The sequence below is a fragment of the Saccostrea echinata genome, unplaced genomic scaffold (assembly GCF_033153115.1).
Source record: "Saccostrea echinata isolate AGI-Se365-2 ecotype Australia unplaced genomic scaffold, CSIRO_AGI_Sech_v1 ptg000016l, whole genome shotgun sequence".
Taxonomy (NCBI): Eukaryota; Metazoa; Mollusca; class Bivalvia; order Ostreida; family Ostreidae; genus Saccostrea; species Saccostrea echinata.
In genome coordinates, this window is record NW_026889765.1 from 27,285,988 (window position 1) to 27,308,238 (window position 22,251).

Sequence of the window (22,251 nt, forward strand, 5' to 3'; positions counted from 1 at the left end):
ACATAGTTATTACGGTTTTGTTTTGGCTAAAGTAATATTGTTTCCAGAATTTTCTTCTTTCTTCGATAATTGAATGTTACTTTATTGAACTACGTGAATAAACTGTGATTATTATTTAATGGAAAAAAAATTAATTAATACATCAGGGACGTATACTAGTTGAAATACGTTGTGACCTGTACCAAAAAGCACATTGAAAGTATTCCTTTTGTAGATGGAAGTTACAATGCAATTTTAAAAAGCAAAAGATCTGCATTTTTTTTGTTTTGAACATATTTTATTGACAATGTGTCAAAGGGATTGGACACAAGTTCTAAAAACTTAGATAGTCCTCTCCCATACATAAAATCTTAATAGCCATACAACATTTACAAAGATTTACAATTTTACAATATTATACATGAACGTAGAAGAACAAAGACAATAGTTATTATTGCTAAGGAATATCAGTTGATATAATGATGATTATAATGACGTCAATAACCATATTAAAATAGTTTCAAAAGGTAGTAAATACAAGTACATGTAAGTGTTAATTGAAACGACCAGTATCCTGAATAAATTTTTGAACAATACCAAATATTTTTTCATTTTCCTGCAAAGATAATGATTCATCTCCCCATAGCAGTTTATGCACATTTAACATTTTTACATTATTAATTACAAGTAATGCATTCAACATTACGCAGGTGAGTTAAGGCTAGGTATAGGCATTTCTATACAATTAAAATAATTAAAATGCCCAAGGACTATATCTTTTGTACAAAGAAAGTTAAAACTTATTGTCTAATACATACTTGGTACCCACGACATGAGATAGCCAGTACACATTATGACGTCATATTGTGACGTCATTGTTCTTTACTACACAAGAGTATAATGGATATCAACAAAAATGCTTCGGCGCAAGGGCATGCTTTATTTTATCTAACTGAAACAAGGTATATTTAGAAGAAAAATATTCCTACCTTTGCTGGTATTGCTGCACAAATATCAACAGCTCAGTTGTATAATTACTATTTGTAAAGATTTGAGCTGAATCAGGGTAAAAATGTACAGTCCGGTATAAGTTTCCTGAAATTCTGATCAAATGAGAAAATGCCTAGGATTTGTGCAGCAGTTTTAATAATCTATAGAATATTCTTATTAGCATTATACAATTTTTATGTAAAAATAAATAGGGTAATCCCTTGCGCCGAAGCTGTTTTGTTGGTGTGTTTTAGTACCTACAGTAGGTAAGATCAGTGACGTCATAATATGACGTCATAATGTATACTGGCTATAACATATCGTGGGTGAGAAGTATGAATAAGAAAATAAATCAAAACATTCTTTAAATAATAAATATACCTCTTACGCGTTTTTATTAGCTCATTTGCATAGAAACGCCTATACCAAGCCTTAACTCACATGCGTAAACGTCTAGCTTCAAGATATTTTCTACACACAAAGAAATAATGATGACTATCCTCCTTATATCCACAAGAACAATTTGGATTCGTTATAATGTTACATCTATACAAGTCATGATTTAAAATACAATTGTGCCTTAATCTTGTATGTAAAATGTTCAAATACCTTTTGCCGTATGATAGATACTTGGGAGGCTTGTCATTATTATTATTCAATTTTCTTTTAAAAATTCCTATTGAAGTTATTTCCCTTGTTTCGTTACTCAATGAATTCCATTTGCGAATAGTATCAGGGACAAATGACTTATTTAGTAATTCAAGCCTGCACTTCGGTAAAAAATAATTACTTGAATTACGAGTATTATAATTTGAAACACTTTTTCTAACTACTGGTACTATATTTTTTAAATAACCAGGAACTAGGTTATTGTGGATTTTAAACATTGTTAAAAGTTTAGCTTTATCCCTTCTTATTATAAGAGGTTCCCATCCTGTTTCAACATACAACGAGTTTCTTGACGCTAATACTGACAGACCTGTCACAATTCTTGCAGCGCTCAACTGAACCTTTTCAAGTTTTTCAATATCTGCAAACGAACAGCCTGACCAAACTTCAGATGCATACTCAAGTTGTGGTCGAATAAAGGAAACGTAAATTTTTGATAGAGTATCTCTAGACACTGAAAATTTAAGTTTCTTTAGAAGTCCAAGTTTTTTGTAGCCTTTACTGACAATACTATCAATGTAATCTGTCCAGCCTAACTTAGATGAGAAAATAACACCAAGATGTTTATGTTGTGTTACATATTCTAGCTGACAGTTCCCAAAAAATAATGCAGGTAATTGATTTGTATTTTTTAAGCTGAAAAACACTACTTTTGTTTTACTTGGATTAAATTTTAATAGCCATTTTTTGGACCACTCATCCAGAATTTTTAAATCGTGATTTAGATTATGTTCAATAAGGCGCACGTCACTTGAACTTTCTTGTAAAGAGTTATCGTCTGCAAATAGTCTGCAAACAGATATCATATTTTCGGCAACATCATTCACGTATATTAGAAATAAAAGAGGACCTAGGACAGAGCCCTGGGGAACCCCAGCATGCACGTTTTTCACGGAAGAAAATAAATTTTTATACATGACTTTTTGTTTTCTATTGATAAGGTAGCTTTCCAACCATTCTAACATATTACCTGAGATACCATACATTTTCAGTTTATAAATCAATCCCCTATGCCAAACTCTATCAAAAGCTTTAGATAAATCACAAAAAACCATACAACAATGTTTCCCTTCATCAATGCTTTTTACAATAGTATGATAAGTCTCTAAAAGTTGGTACACAGTTGAGTGACCAGGCAAAAAACCTGCCTGATATTTGTAGAACAAATTATTTGTATGAAAAAAATTATATACATGTTTAAAAATAACTCTTTCAAATATTTTACTCACACAACTCAAAAGAGATACAGGTCTATAATTTGAAGTCACTGATGGATCATCTTTTTTAAATAAAGGTAGTACATGTGCTAGTTTCCAACTTTCAGGATAAATTTTAAGTCTTAGGGATTTATTAAATAATAAACAAAGTGGCTTAGCTATTGTTTCTTTACAAGATTTTAACATTTTGTGACTAATACAATCAGGGCCTACAGCTTTATTCAGGGGAAGGATAGAGATAATATCAATAATTTCACTTTCTTGTATATACAAGTCACTAAATCTTTTTACATCTTTGGATTCGAAAGCTGATAACTCATATTCTTCATCTTTTATATCAGAGATCGATGTAAAAAAATTATTAAGCAATTCAATTTTTTCTCGATCGGAAAATGCATATATAGGATCACCGTTACCATTCATTTGTTGAATAGGGGGTATTTCGCATGTAGTTTTAGCGTGAAAGACATCTTTTAATAATTTCCAGTATAATTTATTATTATTTTTATTTGCGTCATTTAGGTGTGAATCAATGTTGTCATAATAATTTGCTATTGCATATTTCTTCATATTATTTACTTTGTTTCTAATTTTTTTTAAAATTACAGTTGAATGATGTTGAATAAAACCCAACTAACGGTTACAACTTTGTATAATGAATTGTGGTAAAACTAATACGTATAAATAAGAGGTCCTGTCAAAACAAGAATTGGCCACTTTTTTACTGATTGTTTTTCAAGACTTTTTTTTTCAAACATTGGGCAGGTAAGTGGGTAAAAAAAAATAGAATTAAAGAGTGCATTTATGTTAGAAATTATAATTACCCCCCCCCCCCCCCCAATGAATAAGCAATAATTCCAATTATTTTCCAAAATAATTTAAATTTATTCTTCAATATGAAATATCATTATGTATATATAATTACCCCCCCCCCCAATGAATAAGCAATAATTCCAATTATTTTCCAAATAATTTAAATTTATTCTTCAATATGAAATATCATTATGTATATATATTGCAAATTATATGAACTGTATAGTCAAGTAGTTGAAAAGAGTAATTAGGGTCTCTACACAGAATTCGAATGTTCTAAGTGTTGGAAAATTGCACATCATGCAGTTGTATTTTGGTAGACAAAGCTTCACATGCGACAGTGTGTTGGACGTGCATTTTAAAATGAAGAATTGGATATTATATAGCAAATGGCGATATTTCTAATTTTATCAGATTTTACAATTAACTTTTTCTTTAGAAAAGTTTCATTTTTCAAGTTAACATGGAAGTTAAAAATAATCCCAAAATTTTAATTTTTTGTTCAATTTCTTGAAAATTTGGGTAGATCGGTCTTGAAAAACATCTAGGAAAAAAGTGGCCAAAACTAACTAATTCAATCTAAAATGCTGGAAAATGCACCATTTGGAGCCATTTTTAAAGAAAATTTCTCCCCCGAACCCCCACCTATGGGAGGGGGACACTCCCTCCCATGCCCTCCCCCTTCGGCCCTACGGGCCTCAAAACCCCCCCACGTGGACTTCTGGATCCGCCACTGCTAAATTCACATTTATTAATGTGAATATACCCATATTTCTTCAAAGTCATCGTTTTAGTTAATCATTTGACGCGAATAAAAGCACCGATTATGCATTTTTTATTTAAAAATTATTCAACAATGAAGTATATTTAACGATATAAAAAAAGCTATAGATATCCAGGCATTAGGGAAAAATGCAATTTTTTTTTTAACTTGTAAACTCGGTAGTTTAGTTTTTCTTTTACATTTACTTCAGTTGTTTAACACTATATAGCGTTAAAAGAAACCCTGTAATATCATCTCAAAAATTATATCACAAACCACTCCTTATTTCAGACAAGATTAAAGGAAATTCGATTTCTCTAAAGGTAACTAAAAGTAAAAAGTATTTTTTTTTGGGGGGGGGGGAGGGGGGAGGGGGAGTATTTTGATGGCCTGGAAATGTCTAATTTTTACAGTACCTTTTCTAAAACCCCAAAGAACCTTGAATCAATCACGAAATGAAAATTGTTACTTATAAATAATAATGATTTTAAGACGAGCGGCTATCCTATAAAACCTTTTTTCAGTTTAAACAATACTAACAGAATTAAATGAATAATTTGACCGTAGGACGGGTTGATCACAGGCACCAATTTTATACTCTGACACATTGATAAAATTTAGGTTGAGATGCTGACAAATCATAGCTCACCAGACCTCTGGTACCCAGTTAAGGTTTGTCACTAGGGAGCCGGATAGGACCACGTAGTTCACTATCATAGTCATACTATCAAGCATCGACCGTGAGGTCGATGGTGGATGTCGCGATGACGATAGTGTGAGGACGATGACGCAACGGTGCGATGACGATGATGCAATGGCGCGACAATGCGATGACGATGGTGAACATCGCGCCATCGTCATCGTACTATCGCGCCATCGTCATCACACCATCGTGTCATCGCCATTGTATCATCGCGCTATCGCTTCATCATGCCATCGCGTCATCGACATCGCATTGTCGTGCCATCGCATTATTGTCATCGCACTATCACACCAACGCTTCATCGTCACCACATTATCGCGTCATCGCACTATCGAACCAAACCTCGATGGTGCATTAATGTGATAGTGAACTACATGAACCTATCCGGATTTCGTAGATATCGGAATCTTTGCATCAGGATTCGAGGTAAACTATAAACAAGTGTTTTGTAGAAAAAAAATGCTCCTTGTCGAAACAAATTCTGAATTGGCCATTGACCTCTAAATATAACTCTTAGTACTATTTTCACCGAATTCGAAGCCCATTTGCAGATGCTAGTTGAGAATTGTTTGCCTTTGATATTAAGATAATCTCAAATATTTGTAGATATCAGGAAACATTTGAAGATATTGTCATTGATTCAATTATTGCTCTCGTCATTTGCGCGCATCAATTCTTTTAAAGAGAGCAACAATTTAAAGAAAGAAGTTATTATACATAACGTACTTAAATTTTTTATGTACATGTACTAGTATGAAGAATTGTTTCGCTTCATTTATGAAATTAATGATATCATTAAATTAATTGAAGAGAGCAATATTTGAATTATTGCTAGATTTGTATAAATGAAATGATGCACAAACACCACCAATTGCCTGTGGAAAGCTGCAAATTCCGACCTGTACGCTGCATGCACTTAAAATTAACCCCAGGCCTCAGGATCATGAAACATCTTAGACTAAAGTCAAATTTTCAATCGGTTGTTAAATGTTTATTTATTATTGAATTAATATGTAAATTTGCAGTTCTAAAACAACACTTTTGTGAAGCAATATTAAAAAAAATATTTTAATGATTTTGGTCTGCTTGACTTCTACAACATTTTAGTATAAAATAAAGATTTTGACTTAAGCTTGAGATGGCGATGTTTCATGATCTTGGGGCCTGAGGACGTACTATACTGGAAAATACACTTCACACCCTCGTAATAGACTGACAGAATCAAAATAAAACAAATTTTGTAGCTATCTCATGATCAATGTACATTTAATCTACCTGAAAAAAAAATCAATTTAGCTTTCTATATGACAGGGAAATTAAATATAAAGTTTCATTTGCATACAAGAAAATTGTTTTGGTTGTAAAAACATTGGTCACTAGCTTCCCTGAATTATTTTTATTATTTTAATATCTGCATGGAACGTGAAAGGTCGTTCGTGACACAGACACTGAACAAATATTGATGGTGATACCCCAAACCTCTACTTTATATAGATTTTTTTTGATACGTTAACTTTTATAGAAAAGAAAAATACACAAAAATTCTTAGGATATCCTAAATAACTGCGAACGACAGTATTGTTCTCCCGCCTACATCCAAATCAATTTTCAAAAGTTAACACATTTGAATGATTTTTCATATCTATATAGATATTTATATGAATTTTCATAAAACATTGCTTCTTTGGGAAAACAAAGAGAGATAACTCTATAATTTTGGTAAAACTTGTGTTTTTCACTTATAGAAATCAATGGAAAAAGGAAAATATTTTTAAAATACCCCCCCCCCCCCGTGAAACAAAAGATTCTTTTTACAGGTAATATGGGCTGTCATTTCACAAGTTCATACCAAAGCTTTTTGTGTTTCACGGGGGGGGGGGGGGGGGGAGGGGATATGTTTACAGACAATAAACTACAAAAATACTTTTTTTAAATCAATTTCAAAGGGGATTAAAACTAAAACATTGTATTTTATTAATAATATATGTTTAATTTTATATGAGTAAAACATAAGAAAAGATTTATATATAAGGAACATTTATTCGTATTCAAGAATATTTTTAAATGTTGTGATACTTTAAAGCCCGATTTCAATGAAAAATATCGTATACCCCCCCCCCCTTATTTAAAGAGCTGGAAGAATTAGGGGTATAATTAAATATTTTACACTGGAATTAAAATAATCAGTCAATTACCATTAAACTGTTCTTTGCATTCAACAAAGATTTTACGGTAAAATTGCCATTAGTATTGAATTAAATGGGTGTAAAATGTAGGCAGGAATCGAGAGTTAGCGTGCGTAGTTCTTCTGATATCTGACATATTAATTTCCCCACTTTTATAAAGTTAAATACATGCAGATTGTTCCTTTACTAGCATTAAAATAACTAGTATTTTCATTTACCGATTTACATGTATATACATGTACATGTATACTAGTATACCTACTGTCTTCTTTGCTTCTATTCCTGTTTTTGTTTACTGTTGTTTTTTTTCGTTTGTTTTGTCGTAGTTTTTTCCCCTACATCAAAGAACAGTTCTTTATTACATTTTCAACAGTGAAATACTGTTTTATCAATTATTAAATTATTATAATAAACATTGATTTATCAATGGAATAAAAGCGATTTTTTTCACATCGTGAAAAAAAAATCAAAGTGGTATTTTTTCATAGTGTGAAAAAAACTTATCAAAAGTGCGACAAACTCGAATTTTTCCTTCCATTCATGAAGAGTGTTATATAAAACGTACTCCCTAGCGTGTTATACATGTAAGCTAGCAAGAGTGAATAAACCATCACAGACGGACGCACCAGGATAACAGTTTAAACTTTTAATGTAACATATCTATCAATATGTACCTACATGTACATTGTAAGTAAAAAGAGGGAGAGAGAGAGAGAGAATTAAGAGGTCTATTCTACAATCCTCGTTTACTTGTCACCCAAAGGTTATATGACCTTCGACGCGAAACTTTCTATAGGCCAGTCTTCGATTTGTTCTTGATACAAATGCATAAAAGCCACCATTCCGATGTCATCTCCTCAAATAATTAACCTTTAATTGGAGCATTATTTTTGTCATACCATTTCTAGTATAATTGTTCGTAATTTATTTCCAAGAAAGCTTATTGATGATGACCATGGCACAATCATATTTGTAAAAGAACATCTGAGATTTTCAGGAATTCATGTAAAATATTTATTGTTCCTCCCACTTTCGCTAAAAGTAGGGGTGGGGATATTTATTTGGCACTGTATGTCCGTCCGCATAGCTGTCCGTCATCCGTCACTCTGTCTGTCTGTAACCCATTCGTTTCCAGTCGATTCGAACGATTTTGCTTTGAAATTTTAAATCAGAACTCCCTATGACTTGAAGACTTGATTTTGAGGTCAAAAGTCAAGCGAATTAAATTTTGTTATGAAATAGTATACTATAGTTTGCGGATGAAATGTATCTGATAATCTTCGAAACTACTTTAGCTTTTGCATTAAAATTTCATACGTGAAACTCCTTATGACTTCAAAAAACCCCTACTGCATGATCTTAAATATCAATATTTCAAATATACATTGTATTGCTTAAAAGGATTTATTTCTAGATGTTAAGTTTAGTTCTTTTGGAGCTTTTGAAATGAACGTTCGAGTGATATTTTTTTCTTACTTAAGAAAACCCCCTATTCATTTTGAGGTCAAAGGGTCAAGGTCAAGGGCAAACATTCATATTTGTTAGGAAATGGTACACTTTAGTTTCCAGATGATAGCTCTGAAAATATAATAGCTTTTGCGATGGAATTTCATATCCAAACTCCCTTTGACTTAAAGAAGACCCTAAATTGTTCTGAGGTCAAAAATACATGAGTCACAAATTTATAATATGCATGGAATGATTTATATTTGATACAAGTCGAAAAATAAATTTTTTTTTTATATTTGAAAATGTATTGATCTAAAATCTTGTACAAATAATATGATGAAGAGCAATATATTGCTTACATATTTTTGAATGACCTTCGAACGTTTATTTCTTTTTTTTTTTTTTTTTTTTTTTTTTTTTTTACCTTAATCTGAGATGAAACTTACGGTGAATACTCTTTCTAATTTTAGAAAGACCTCTGTTAATTTTGAGACCAAAAGGTCAAAGGTCAAGGTCATAAATTCATATTTGGTTTAAAAATTCTCGGATCAATTCACTTTAATACTGTCTACAATGAAAATATGACCTCAATGGATTTTGATTGATTGATTGTATGTTTTACGTCCCAGTCGAGAATTCATTTTTCACTCATATAGAGACGTCACTATATACCGGTGAAGGGCTTAAAATTTAGACCTTTACTCGGCACTCAGGACCATTGAGCACTGAGGGTTCATTATCGTGCCAAAGCCTACCGTGACACGGGGCTTGGTTTTTAGGGTCTCATCCGAATGTCCCACAACTTTCACTTCAAAGTGCCGAGCGCTAGGCGAAGGAACAGTTGTTACCTATTTTTTATCAACTTAGGTCAGTCGCGGCCGTGATTCGAACACACGACCTTCCGATCACGGAGCGAGCGCTAATTGGATTTTGAAGTAACAAAATTTTTTATGAATAGTTTCTAGATAAACTGCAGCCCTTAAGCTGGGGAGATAAATTCCTATAATTAACTTGATTATTTTGTTATACTTTGGCATATACAGGACATTAAAAATATTTATTTTTAATTTTATTTATTTATTATTATCTTATTTTATTTTATCTTATTTATATATATATATATATATATTTATATATTTGTTTGTTTGTTTGCATATACATACATTTTTTTCGGGAAAGTTTATGCACGATGCTAACAAGGAATGGAAAGTCACTTCATCATTCCTCTAGCCTGAGCCGTGAGTAAATTCCACTCTGACTTGGATTCATCGATGTTTTTAATTAGGTATCGAAAATCTACCCTTTCACTTTTTATGTCGTAATTACGAAAGCGCTGAATATTTCATTCCATCGCCCTTTGAAGTTCCTTCTCATTCTTGATGCTTCTGTGTTTCTTGAACAGTAAATTTAGGAATGAATAATTACAATGATTGGCGTTGATGTTTTGTTTTGCACACTGAATTTTTAAAGAATGCTTGCAAAAGTGCATCCTTATTGCCTTTATTTCCAAACGATGCCTCTTTGGAATGAGCTAGATTAATTCTGAATTATCTGCAACTCATCTAACGGAAAGGGCAAGATACAACACATCGTCTTGCAACTTTCTTGCAATCCCTGATCATTTTATCTTAAGTCAACTTTTCGAAATAAAACGTTAGAGGCAGGGCTATATAGTACCAGTGTTTGCCATGTCTGATTTCCGTCCGCCTGTCCCACTTTGCGATTACCCAATTCCAAAGAAATTTTAGTTTATTTTTATAGTACATGTACTTTTAACCAAGGTTCACATTGATGAGAGATATTCAATTGTGACACAATTCCATTACCGTGTCCTTCCAAATGACCTTGACCTTACCTTTTTCTATCTCATTCTGCATTTACCTTAGTTTCCAAGAAACAACTTCATACCCAAGTACGTACATCAACGACCCTAATTTGTACATTACCTTTTATACGACCATGACCTCTCATTTCCTTATTTACTACTTACACCTCATTTTCATAGGAACTGTTCAAGAAACCTTGATCAAACTTCATACACTGTTGCACACGTGTAAAATTTCTGACACTGACCTTCTGTATAACTTTCCCTTATTTTGCAATTGGTTCATCTTCTCAAATTCCGTCAAGAGTTACATCACACAACTAATACAAAAATGTGTCTCCATGTTCTTTACATTGACTTCAGTATCAAAAGATATGTCTTTATAAAATCCAAGAACTGAGGCATAAAACAATTTTGCTATTGATTACTGCAGTATATCAATTTTGTTTAGAACTGATGCAGATGGTAAAATTTCGCAGGTTTTGGAGTGATATAAGTGAACCTCGAAATAAGGGTTCTTTTATAAAGAATATATAACAAAATATTCGACACGGAAGGTTAAAAAAAATTATTTTCAAATGTAATTTTCCCTATTGATCCACCTGTGACCGATAATCGTGCGCGCACAAATATTTTTTTAACAACGAACCTCAGAATTTATAATGTACTGTAAATCACCATATTTTTGCGAGACCTTATTTTTGCGAGATAAGTACTTGGTACTTATAAGCGGTACAAGATTTTCACGAATTCTGTGTAATACTGTATAAAATCTATACTTATAAAAATATTTGCGAGAACAAAATATTTGAATAGAGATGCCGCGTAATTGATTTAATCAGTATTTTATTATGTAAAGTCATTTTACATAATTGGATTGGACATCAGACATGGCCTATATAAGTCCTCTCCAAGAAGGTAATTACGCGAAAATAAAGTTCTCTTGAATAAAAAGTGATTTACAGTACCCCCATGGCTATCCCACCTCCTTCCCCTCAATGAAAATTTACCTTCCTACTGTACAGGCGTGATAATCACTTGGTCCTGTCTAAGCCAGACCCGTAGGAAGCAATATTATTGGGGGTGGGGTGGGTGGGGTTACATAACCAAACATTTTCATTTGGACAACCAAACAAAAATTCCTTGACAAACCAATTTGAAAAAAAAATCCGTCAGACGTAATTTATAATTGAAAGGACACATCAATAAAGTAGCTTTGTTTAAACTATATATCGGTAAAATAAATAATTATACGGCCTCCCCGTGCCCCGCTTCTTACGGTCCAGTAAAAACACTCGAGGTTTCGGGTTTCGGCATTTAGAAATTAAAGCTTTCTTAGATTTTTGGTATATAGAATCCTTTATCTAATAAATTAGACAAGAGTATTGTAAATAGAAATTTAAAAGTTTTATACTGTATATCAAATTAAAAATTAATTCTATAATCATTAAGAAAAAAATGATCGAATCCTCTGGTGTACTACATTTACCCAATGCTAAATCATTATCTTTTGTGCGTTTGTAAAAGATTATCTTTGCAGTAGTACAATAAAAAGCTGAATCAACGCAGAGTATTTTTTCAGGCTGATGAAAACATGATGTTTTGCAGAAGAAAACTTTGGTACATGTAACAAACATGTTTTGCAGAAAGCTATTACAAACAAAATCTTCGCCATTACCGTTTGTTATTCGCTTTAACATAGAGAGGCTATTCCCTTTGACCTATTCCAAGAGATTTTTTCATACGAAGTATAGAAAAAAGAAAAGTTATGTTGTAAACCATACTGATAATGAAGCAACTGTTAAACCGGCTATTGTTGATATGAGTTTTAGCTCTTTTGTCTCGAATGAATCAGAAAGCGAACGAGCATCACATTTTGAAACTATTTCAGAGCTTAACAAGAAAATAAGCGAATTAACAAAGGATTTGAATGTGGTAAGGCAAGAGATTGATTCAGATTCTGATAAAATTGGAAGTCAAAAAATTGCAGCAGGATTGTCCAAGAAGAACGACTTAACTGGAACACCAGACAAGTCCATTAAAGTGAGCAGTGTTCACTGTGGGGGTTGTGGTGCCTTACTCCACTGTCAGGATGTGATGTTACCAGGTTACATGCCAAGTGAGGTTTTCAAAGACTTGACAGTGGAAGAATTAAAAGAATCCAAATGTCAAAAATGTCACAAAATGCAGCATCAAGGTATGTTGTTCAACATTAGAGCAAGTGATGAAAAGGTTCATGAAATAATGAGAAAGATCAGCTCTGAAAGATGTTTGGTGTTGTTAGTGATTGATTTGTTTGATATCGAAAACAGCATTCCGGACATTTTCTCACAGATTTTAACTGAAAGGACACCTATTTATGTGATAGGAAACAAAGTCGATATAATTCCTCAGGATCAGCCTGATTATTTAGACTCTGTAGAGGAAACTCTCATTTCTGCTTGCAAGAGAAGAGGTCTAAATAGACATAATGTGAAAGAGGTTTCCTTGATAAGTGCAAAAACGGGATATGGAGTAGAAAAATTAATATCATCACTTCTTCTTAATTGGGGTATGAGAGGTAAGGATTTCTTCACAACAATGAAATGCATGTCTGATTTTTTGAGAAATTACAAAGTAAATTATTTTTTACCATGTTGTAACTTTTAGACAATGGTATAGCATCAAGGTTTATGAATTTTACTTAGAAACTGCCTTAAACTTTGTTAAATGTAAATTTGTAAACAATGTTAATAGATATTTAAAATGTAGTTCTAATAATGTATAGATCCAAATGCATAAACTTAACTAACAATATTTTGAAGTGGAAATAAGTTTAGTTACTTTTTTCAACATTATCATAGAGGGCATTAGAAAATTACTACTGGTAGGCTATGGTCAGTAATCATAAAGTTCTTAAAAAAGTTGATATTACTTAAATTGTTTGTTTCCTTCTACAGGTAATGTTTACATGATTGGCACTGCTAACAGTGGAAAGTCTACTCTGTACAATAGTTTGCTTCATTCAGACTACTGTTACTATAAGGTCAGGGATGTCATCCCCAAAGCCACTGTGTCTGTGTGGCCAGGTATAAAATCATACCATGATTGTTTGCAAGTTGTCATATATCCAATTTATTTTATTATGAAGGAATCAGTGCCAATAAGATTAATGATGGCAATGCTTCCATTTTTTGACCCACCCCTACCCCCATCCCCAACCCTAAAAAAGGAAATGGAAAAAAAGAAGAAACAAACAAAGCCCTGATGAAATATTACTTTGAAGTTGCATACAACAATGAAATAGGAGAAATGGAGAAATTTATTAAAAAACCTCCAAAGATTAATTAAATGAAGCCAAACATTTCAAATTATTGATTGATTGAAATGAATATATAATATATATTTCTATTTCAGGAACAACTATCAACATTCTGAAGTTTCCCATCATGAATTCTAAAACAAATTGGTTGATGAAAATGAGACAAAAAAGACTTTTGGAAACTCAAGTAAAAGAGATTCTTCGACACAAGAAGATGAAAGAGGAGATCAAAAAACAAAAGAAATTAGTAGCATCATCAATTATAACCACTTTACATGGTAATAGCATCATCAGTTATAACCACTCTACATGGTATTAACATCATCATTTATAACCACTCCTCTAACTACTCAAAAAGTCCTTTATCATCTAAAGTTTGCACTCGCAAGGATGTTTCGTCTGTCGTTAGTTGTTTTCAAGTAAGCTACATCGGACGCAAGCTTTTATTGACGTCATTTATTTGGCTTCTTTCAAATGTACAACTGACTTTTTGAGAATTCAGCGGTGAACCGTACGCCGTTGTCAACTGTGTTGCTAACACTGAGGGTAACATTACAGATTGTTAAATGCATCTAAACCAATCAGATTTTAGTATTTAACATGAAAGTAAAATAACGTCATTTATATCCAGTCTACACGGTATTGACATCATCAGTTATAACCAATTTACATGGAAATGACATCATCACTCAGTTAAAATTACTGTACATGGTAATGACATCATCAATTATAACCACTCTACATTGTAAGAACATCATCAGTTATAATCACTCTACATGGTAATGACATCATAAGTTATAACCATTCTACATGGTAAAGATATCATTAGTTATAACCACTCTTCATGGTTATGACATCATAAGTTATAACCACTCTACATGGTAATGACATCAACAGTTATAACCACTCTACATGGTAAAGATATCATAAATTATAACCACTCTACTGGTAATGACATCATCAGTCATAATCACCCTACATGGTAATGACATCATAAGTTATAACCACTCTACTGGTAATGACATCATCAGTTATAAATAAACACATTTAGAATATTTTAAAATTAATCCAGTATTCAATAAATTTTTGGAAAAAATTAATAGCTCTGATGAAAAATTTTTAGACTCGGCAATCCCAGCAGATTGAATTCATTGCTTGTATGTTTTTTTTTTTGTTTTTTTTTTTACATCCCATTCAAAAATTTTTCTCACATGTAGAAGCATGGCCTGATTGGCGTCCTTTAGGTGAAGTGCTAAAAATTTTGACCTATGCATGGTGCTTATGGCCAAAGCAGTGAGGGATCTTTATCATGCCAATGACAGTGAATGACTACTGTGACACGGGACCTCGGTTTTTTAAGGTCTCAGCCAAAAGACCCGTGACTTTCACTACTAGCACTGGCACTTGGTGAAGGAACAGTCACTACTGATGTTAAACATCTTAAGTTTGAAGCAATGCCAGGATTGCTGATTGGAAATTCAAATATGCTGATTAGGACAGATTACTTCCAAAATGAAATATGCAAATGTATATGAAATATAATTAATATTGTGGGGAACTGCATAAGCCTGCAGTGTACATGTATATGTGTGAACATGGTGAAATAAAGATACATGTATATGCACCACATTAATGTGTAAGGATGCTCTGCTGTATATGGTATTTAATTATTCCAAAGGCAAAACAGAAGTTGCAAAGACAAAATTACTTCAATTACTGCTTGTGCATTATTTATTTTGGCATTCACAATTTCACACAATAAGTTTTATTACTTTAAGGAAAAGTAGAAAAAACAGATTTTACAAACGATGCAGAAAAAAGGGCTCTGTACTCAGGATTTAATCTCATGGCGTATGAATACAAAGAGGACAAAGTACGAACCAATGATGGGAAAGAATTCATCATGGAAACTCCAATGAAGTATGATGAGAGGGATTATAAAGACTCTAGATTCTTGTGCGATACTCCTGGCCTTTTGTGTGACAATCAGGTAAGATAATTTTTCGATGAAATAATTAAAACTTTTGTTTCATATACGAGGGGTTATCAAAGAGTTCGTGGACTGATGTGCTAAAATTAATACTATGTAGTCTGTGTTTACAAAATTTATAAGGAACATAAAACAACAAAAGTTTTAAGAAATGTTGAAAATTTTAGCTTGATACGTTGATAATTTGCCAAATTATTCTAAAATAAAAAAGGCATTATATGATCACCCAGTGCTGTTGCGGTTTAGTTTCATGACGTCCGACAATGTCATTGTTTCTCATTGTCCGCTCTCTCTACCTCATACACTTATCTTGATGAGATTATCTGGAGTTAAGAAAGGACTTAAGCCCATCTTGTTTATATGACTTTACAATGTCATGAACAGAGCTTTCAATACATATAGTATTGTAAATAGATCTATACATAGGGAAAGATCCTCTTTTGATTATGCCAGAATACTTAGTTTGTTGGAGATCAATTTCTGCCAGAATACTTAGTTTGTTGGAGATCAATTTCTACCACACATGATCAACATCACTTTTTGACGTGACTGACTTTTGACATCCTGACTACAAATCAATATTAACTGCATCTTTCATCTCTCTGAATCTTTTTTTGGCATTTAAAAACAAGTACTTTGGATGCGTTTTATTTTTCTGTAGCCCGTATAAACATTCCCTAGTTCTATACCAGTTTTTTCCTATTGTAGCAAAACTCTATAGAATGTTGGAAAAAGAAATTCCTCCCCCTTTTTGACGTCATTTTCAAGCCCTTAATTGTTTGGACATTCCATACAAAATTTACGATAAAATTACATAAAACTTACAGAATGGGATAAAAATTGCAAATTTTACAGAACAAATGTGTCATACCACATGCCTGAATTAATAGGATTTTTTGATGACAAATACCCATATGAAAAGAGTCTTTCTCATCATATTTGAGGTTGTGCCGCCTGGATATACCATTGCTTACAAAAACATAAACAATTTATAAAAACAAAAAAAAAAAAAAAAAAAAAAAATGAAACTTATGATTTATTCTTTAGATAGAAAAAGTGATGCTAACTAAATGTGTTGAAATTCATTGATGTACCTAAAGCAGTTTTAATTTTATGGTGCTAGTCCACAAACTTTTTGATAACCCCTTGTATAATACTTATTAGTAGGGGTATAATGATACACTGATATACTGCAATACACAAAAAATTGTATCTTAAGATGGTATGAAAAATGTACTTGCATATCCTAATGCATCAGATTTTCAGTATTTTAAATTCACTTCTGATATATTCTTATGAAATAAATGTTGTAGCTTACAATTTACATTTATGGTGCTGCACAAATTCACTACAAGACATGTGAAATGTTTGTGTGAGGTATATGAGTTGTTTACAAAGATACATCTGATGAGTATTATCTTTTTTTAGTTAAACTTCATTTAAAACTTAGATGGTTACAATTTCAGGTAAGAGACACAATTTCTATATAATAATGGTTTGGGCCATGGTTATTGGCCTGGGTAGCTCAGTCGGTAAAGCACCTGACTAGTGATGCAGGGGTCCCGGGTTTGATTCCTGATCCGGCCATACATTTTCTCCTTTCCTGTTAAAATAAAATTGTGAAGATGATATACTACAGTACATATCATGATATTATTTATGAATTTTACAGTATATCATGATAATATGTCAGCTGTATTGTTTATACCCCTACTTATTACACAGTATAAAAATAAAGGAATTGTTCAGGGTTCTCCACAAAGGGGTTTAACCATGGCCGCCCACCATTGTTAAACTCTATGGTCACCATGATTAAATTTTTATTGCATTGAATAAGTGAGGTGTAGAAGCTTTAACATGCATCTGTGCTTTCGATTACGTATTGCACAGCTTCCTGCTATTGTGAACAAAACTTTAAGTCCTTTTCAGTGATTGGAATTGTTTTAAATGGTGTCTAATGTGGAATGTTGTATAATCCTATCAATTTCTTTGGAACCAGTGGTGTCTTGATTAGACAAGTTGTACTGTATATAAAGTTTGGGAATAATCACTCAGACTTAGAGGAAATGCTGCTGATTGTTGTAGATCCACACAGAGCTGACACCTGAGGAACTGAAGCTCATCATCCCTACTCGTAAGATTGTTCCCCATTGTTATTTACTGAAGCCAGACCATACTGTGTTCATCACTGGACTAGGAAGGATTGACTATGTAGAGGTACAAAATGCAAATTAGCAAATCATTTTGATATTACAAAACAGTGATTTTTCTTCTAGATATCTTTTCTCAAAATGTTCATTTTTTATAAATTATGGTATTTTTCATATAAGGTAATATCAGTGCAAAAAAAAAAAAAATGATTTGGGAATCTGAGGAAACAATTAATATTTGTACAGTTTTTCAAAATACAATTCATTATTTATTTTCAAAGGAAAAATTTTCCAAATAATTTGAACATTAACATTTTGTTTGGTTACAGGGGAACCAGGATGTGATGTTGGTGATTTTTATCAATTCTAAGCTTCCTGTGTATGTGATGCCTAGTCATGAAGCAGAAGAGTTCTACCACAACAACATTGGGACAGATGTACTGGGAGTAGGTATCTCAGAGATTCAGAATCAAGCATAATTTTCACTAGGAAGGATGTGAGAGTTTTTCAATCAAAAAACTGTTAGGAGAATGAGGAGGAATCTTATTATTAATCAAGCCAGGTAGCATTTCAGTGTTGGGATGTAGAAAGGGAAGGAATTGTATAATTGATCATTGATGTCTTTAACTAACTACTGGTAATAACCTGAATAACATTTGCTAAAAATAAATGATTGTTGAATGCAACTTTTATAATGTATTCCTCAAACTGATCAACTTCTGCTATGCATGCATATGTCATATTCAGAATTGTTTTGTTGTAGGTTCCTCTTGGTGATGAATTAAGGCTAGCAAAGCTTCCACCACTGAAGAGTGAAGATATTCGGATCCACCTCCAGGACCACCCTCAGAAATTGGCTGCCCTTGACATACAACTCTCCTCCTTAGGTTTGTTATGTAGAATATAAGTTCAGTATGCAAGACTTATGAATGATGTTGCTTCTCGACATTACAGTAAATCTATTTAAACAATAAAAATATGTAAAAATAAACTTGAAACTGAAACAGCTGGAAACTCTCCACTGTATGAGAGAAATAACTAGGTATGGGCCATATGCTGAAGGTTATTTTGTTCTCTCACAGATTGGACAGTTAAAGAATTTCTCGTACTTTATAAATCATGATCTCCATGTCCAATAAGGGCAATGTCTTTAGGATAGACAGTGCCTATTGTGAGTTCCTTATTTTTTGCAAGTACTTAATTTAGTGAAATGACTTAATTGTAACATCAAAATAATGACTTTCACGTTTACAAAAGTTATTTCCCATAGCGGGGTCAATCTGGTGTCAACCGGCATAAGACACTTTTTTCCCTCTAAAACATTACCAAATTTATGGGGCAATGTCTTTCAAATGAAATCTGAAGGAATATGTTCATTATGTTTTTTATGTTGCCCCATACCATGGCAATACAGAGACAAATCAAAATTGTTTGATATAGTTTGAAGGTTGAAAATATTTACAGGTAAGTTACAAAGGATATAAGAGAAAAGTGAGTTTTACATCGGCAACGGGAGATAACAAAAGAATGTGAAATTTGTCTATTGCAAGAATATGAATTTGTGTATCTATTTTTGATCTAGAAATTTTACATGTATTTCAGAAATATAAAAAATAAAAGCAAGTAATTTTATTTTGCGAGTGTTGCTTCTCGATTGTGAAATTATGACATTATGGAATAGAATCTAATGTATCAGACATTTTGACTAATTTCTTCGAAACTTCAATATCTAAGCATGCTTTGGTTACATAGTTTTATAGTAAGAATTGTTTTTTAATAGATGAAAACAACAAAAGTCATTCATACGATAAATTTTATTTTGATAAATAGTGATATCATTTTTGGAAAGTATTAGATGATATAGACATAGAGAGATATTAAAATTCACAAATTATTTATGCCATCAAAAACATTTTTACAGGTTGGGTGTCAGTGATTGGAATGTCACGGGGATTTGAGATAGACATTGATGTCACTCTGAGAGTGTACACCCCAGGTGCTCTTGGGATTTACCAAAGACCCCCAATGTTGGAGGAAGCCCATGCTTTCCATAGAAAAAGGATGGGAAATTCATTCAAATACAGACGGAACAAATCTAAACTCCTGCTTTCAAAGGGAGAACGCTTATGATGAGATGAGAGTTAGAATAAAAAAAATTATAAAAATGGCCATTATTTCATATTTTGTTTAAATGAGGCAACCTTATTAGGGCCCCGCAAGGATTTGCGGGTGGCCTATAGTAATCACTCTGTCTGTCTGTCCGTCTTTCTGTCTATCCGTCTGTCATTCTTCCGTCCACAAATTTTCTGTTTTTTTCTAATAACTTTTTTTGTAGTGGACCAATTAAGTTCAAATTTGGTATGTTGGTTGAAGAGGCAGTAAGACATATTTTGATGCTAAGTTTGGTTCTCTGTGTCATCCAGTTTGGAGCTGGGGTGGTGGGGTAGATTCCTTAACTTTACATTAGAATGAATGCCAGAGCAAAGAGAGATAACTACTGAGAATGTTCCTATTGTAAACTATGTAAGCTGCAACTAGTCCCATGGGATTAATTAACTTTCCTCTTGAAGAAAATCCAAAGCATTATCTGTTTCTGTCAAATTGAGATTAATTAACACCTCTGTCTGCAAATGAAGTTTGTTTTGAAGTTAAAGTCAATTCTGAATGATGTTTACATTCTCTGAAATATGGATTTAAATAATATTCATACTTTATTTTGGTAAAATACACAATGAGTTATGATTTTATTGAATTCTAAAAACAAGATATACATAAAGATACGGGTTTTTTTAAAATAATTTTTTTTGTTTTTATTTATTTATTTATTGTTTTTTTTTTGTTTTTTTTGGCTGCTGTGTGTAAATTCAAGAATACTATTAATTTTATCACATAGTCTGATAATAAACTCATTCTATCATTACTGAAAAAGTTCTTATTGTAAACTTGGAAGAAAAGGATGAGAGAGCAGTACAATTAATCCCCTGGGATTAATTATCTTGTCTGGGGCAGAAAATTTTCCAGGCTTATCTTTATTTGTCACTTTAAGATAAATTAACCTTTCTCTGATGTTTGTTTTGAAGTTGAGGTCAAGCCTGGGTGATATTTGCATTCACTGAAGGCTGGCATTTTAAAGAACACATGCTTTATTCTTGTTTAAATATACATTTAATTGAGTTATTATAGATATGATGTTTTTTACTGCCTTAATATGTAAATACAGGGATACTCTTTACAGGTTGTTGGATATTTAGGAATTATCTTGAAATTTTATAAATACAGTTGTTATTGCATATTCTTCTTCATATATTTTTTAATTTTTGTAATCAAAATTCTCATTCTGTAAGCTGCACCCATATATTTCTACCCCTCGGCGGTGCCCTTGCTGACTGGTCAGTTTTCTAGTAAAAAATGTCTTTGTTGAATTTACAGAATTTTACTTCACAATAGAAAAAACTTTGATTTGTACCGAAAATACCAACAGAATCTGAGTTGCATTGACAGCATTCTGATTACTGTATGGGGGGAAATAACTCTCAGTGAAAATACTTGCTATATTCTTGGAGTTAATAAATCTTTGATTTCAAGAAACAGTTTTCAACTTTTTTTGCAATTTGAGTACAGACTACGATATGTGTATATTTATATATGTACAATACATAGTTATTCAGTAATTACGAGTGGCACTTGTCAATTATTTTAATTATCACGCTTTACTCAAGGTTATGAAAGGCCAAATTTTCCCTCAAATTCAATTTTTTTGAAACTTTGATATTTTGTTCTGGGATACAAAATCTATCTTTATTTATAATAAGAAAGAAATTTAACAACACATCTTTTGCACACATAATTTGAAATATGACCAATCATGCCCCTGTAAGAAGATTGTGAAATCAGACACTGGACTTGAGAATGTGCATTATGTAAAAAATTTGTGTGATGCTGCTTATAAAGGAAACTTTTTTGTAATAAAATTCAATGAAATATATTGATACCTATATATTTGAGTACAATGTAATGTAAAATAGAACAAACATAGCTCAGGAATCACAAGTTCTCTTGTATATATGCTACGAGAACGTGTAATTCAACTTTTACAAAAAATCAACAGAAGGATTAAAATGGAACCCAGGTTATGAATTTATAATGTGTCAAAATGAGGGAAATTGAACCTTTGGTTTCAGAAATTTTGGCAATTTAAGAAAAAAACAATTCAGAA

General features: G+C 32.3%; 1 protein-coding gene across 1 annotated transcript; it reads left to right on the forward strand.

Moving 5' to 3' along the window:
- The first annotated feature begins 12,221 nt into the window (after nt 1–12,221).
- On the forward strand, nt 12,222–20,745 carry LOC133188613 (nitric oxide-associated protein 1-like). The gene is made up of 8 exons (XM_061324107.1): nt 12,222–13,154; nt 13,534–13,662; nt 13,991–14,173; nt 15,674–15,885; nt 17,971–18,102; nt 18,365–18,481; nt 18,799–18,922; nt 19,957–20,745. Exons 1-8 carry the CDS (start codon nt 12,230–12,232, stop codon nt 20,163–20,165), a joined length of 2,031 nt encoding a protein of 676 aa, XP_061180091.1. The 5' UTR covers nt 12,222–12,229; the 3' UTR covers nt 20,166–20,745.
- The last annotated feature ends 1,506 nt before the right edge of the window (nt 20,746–22,251 follow it).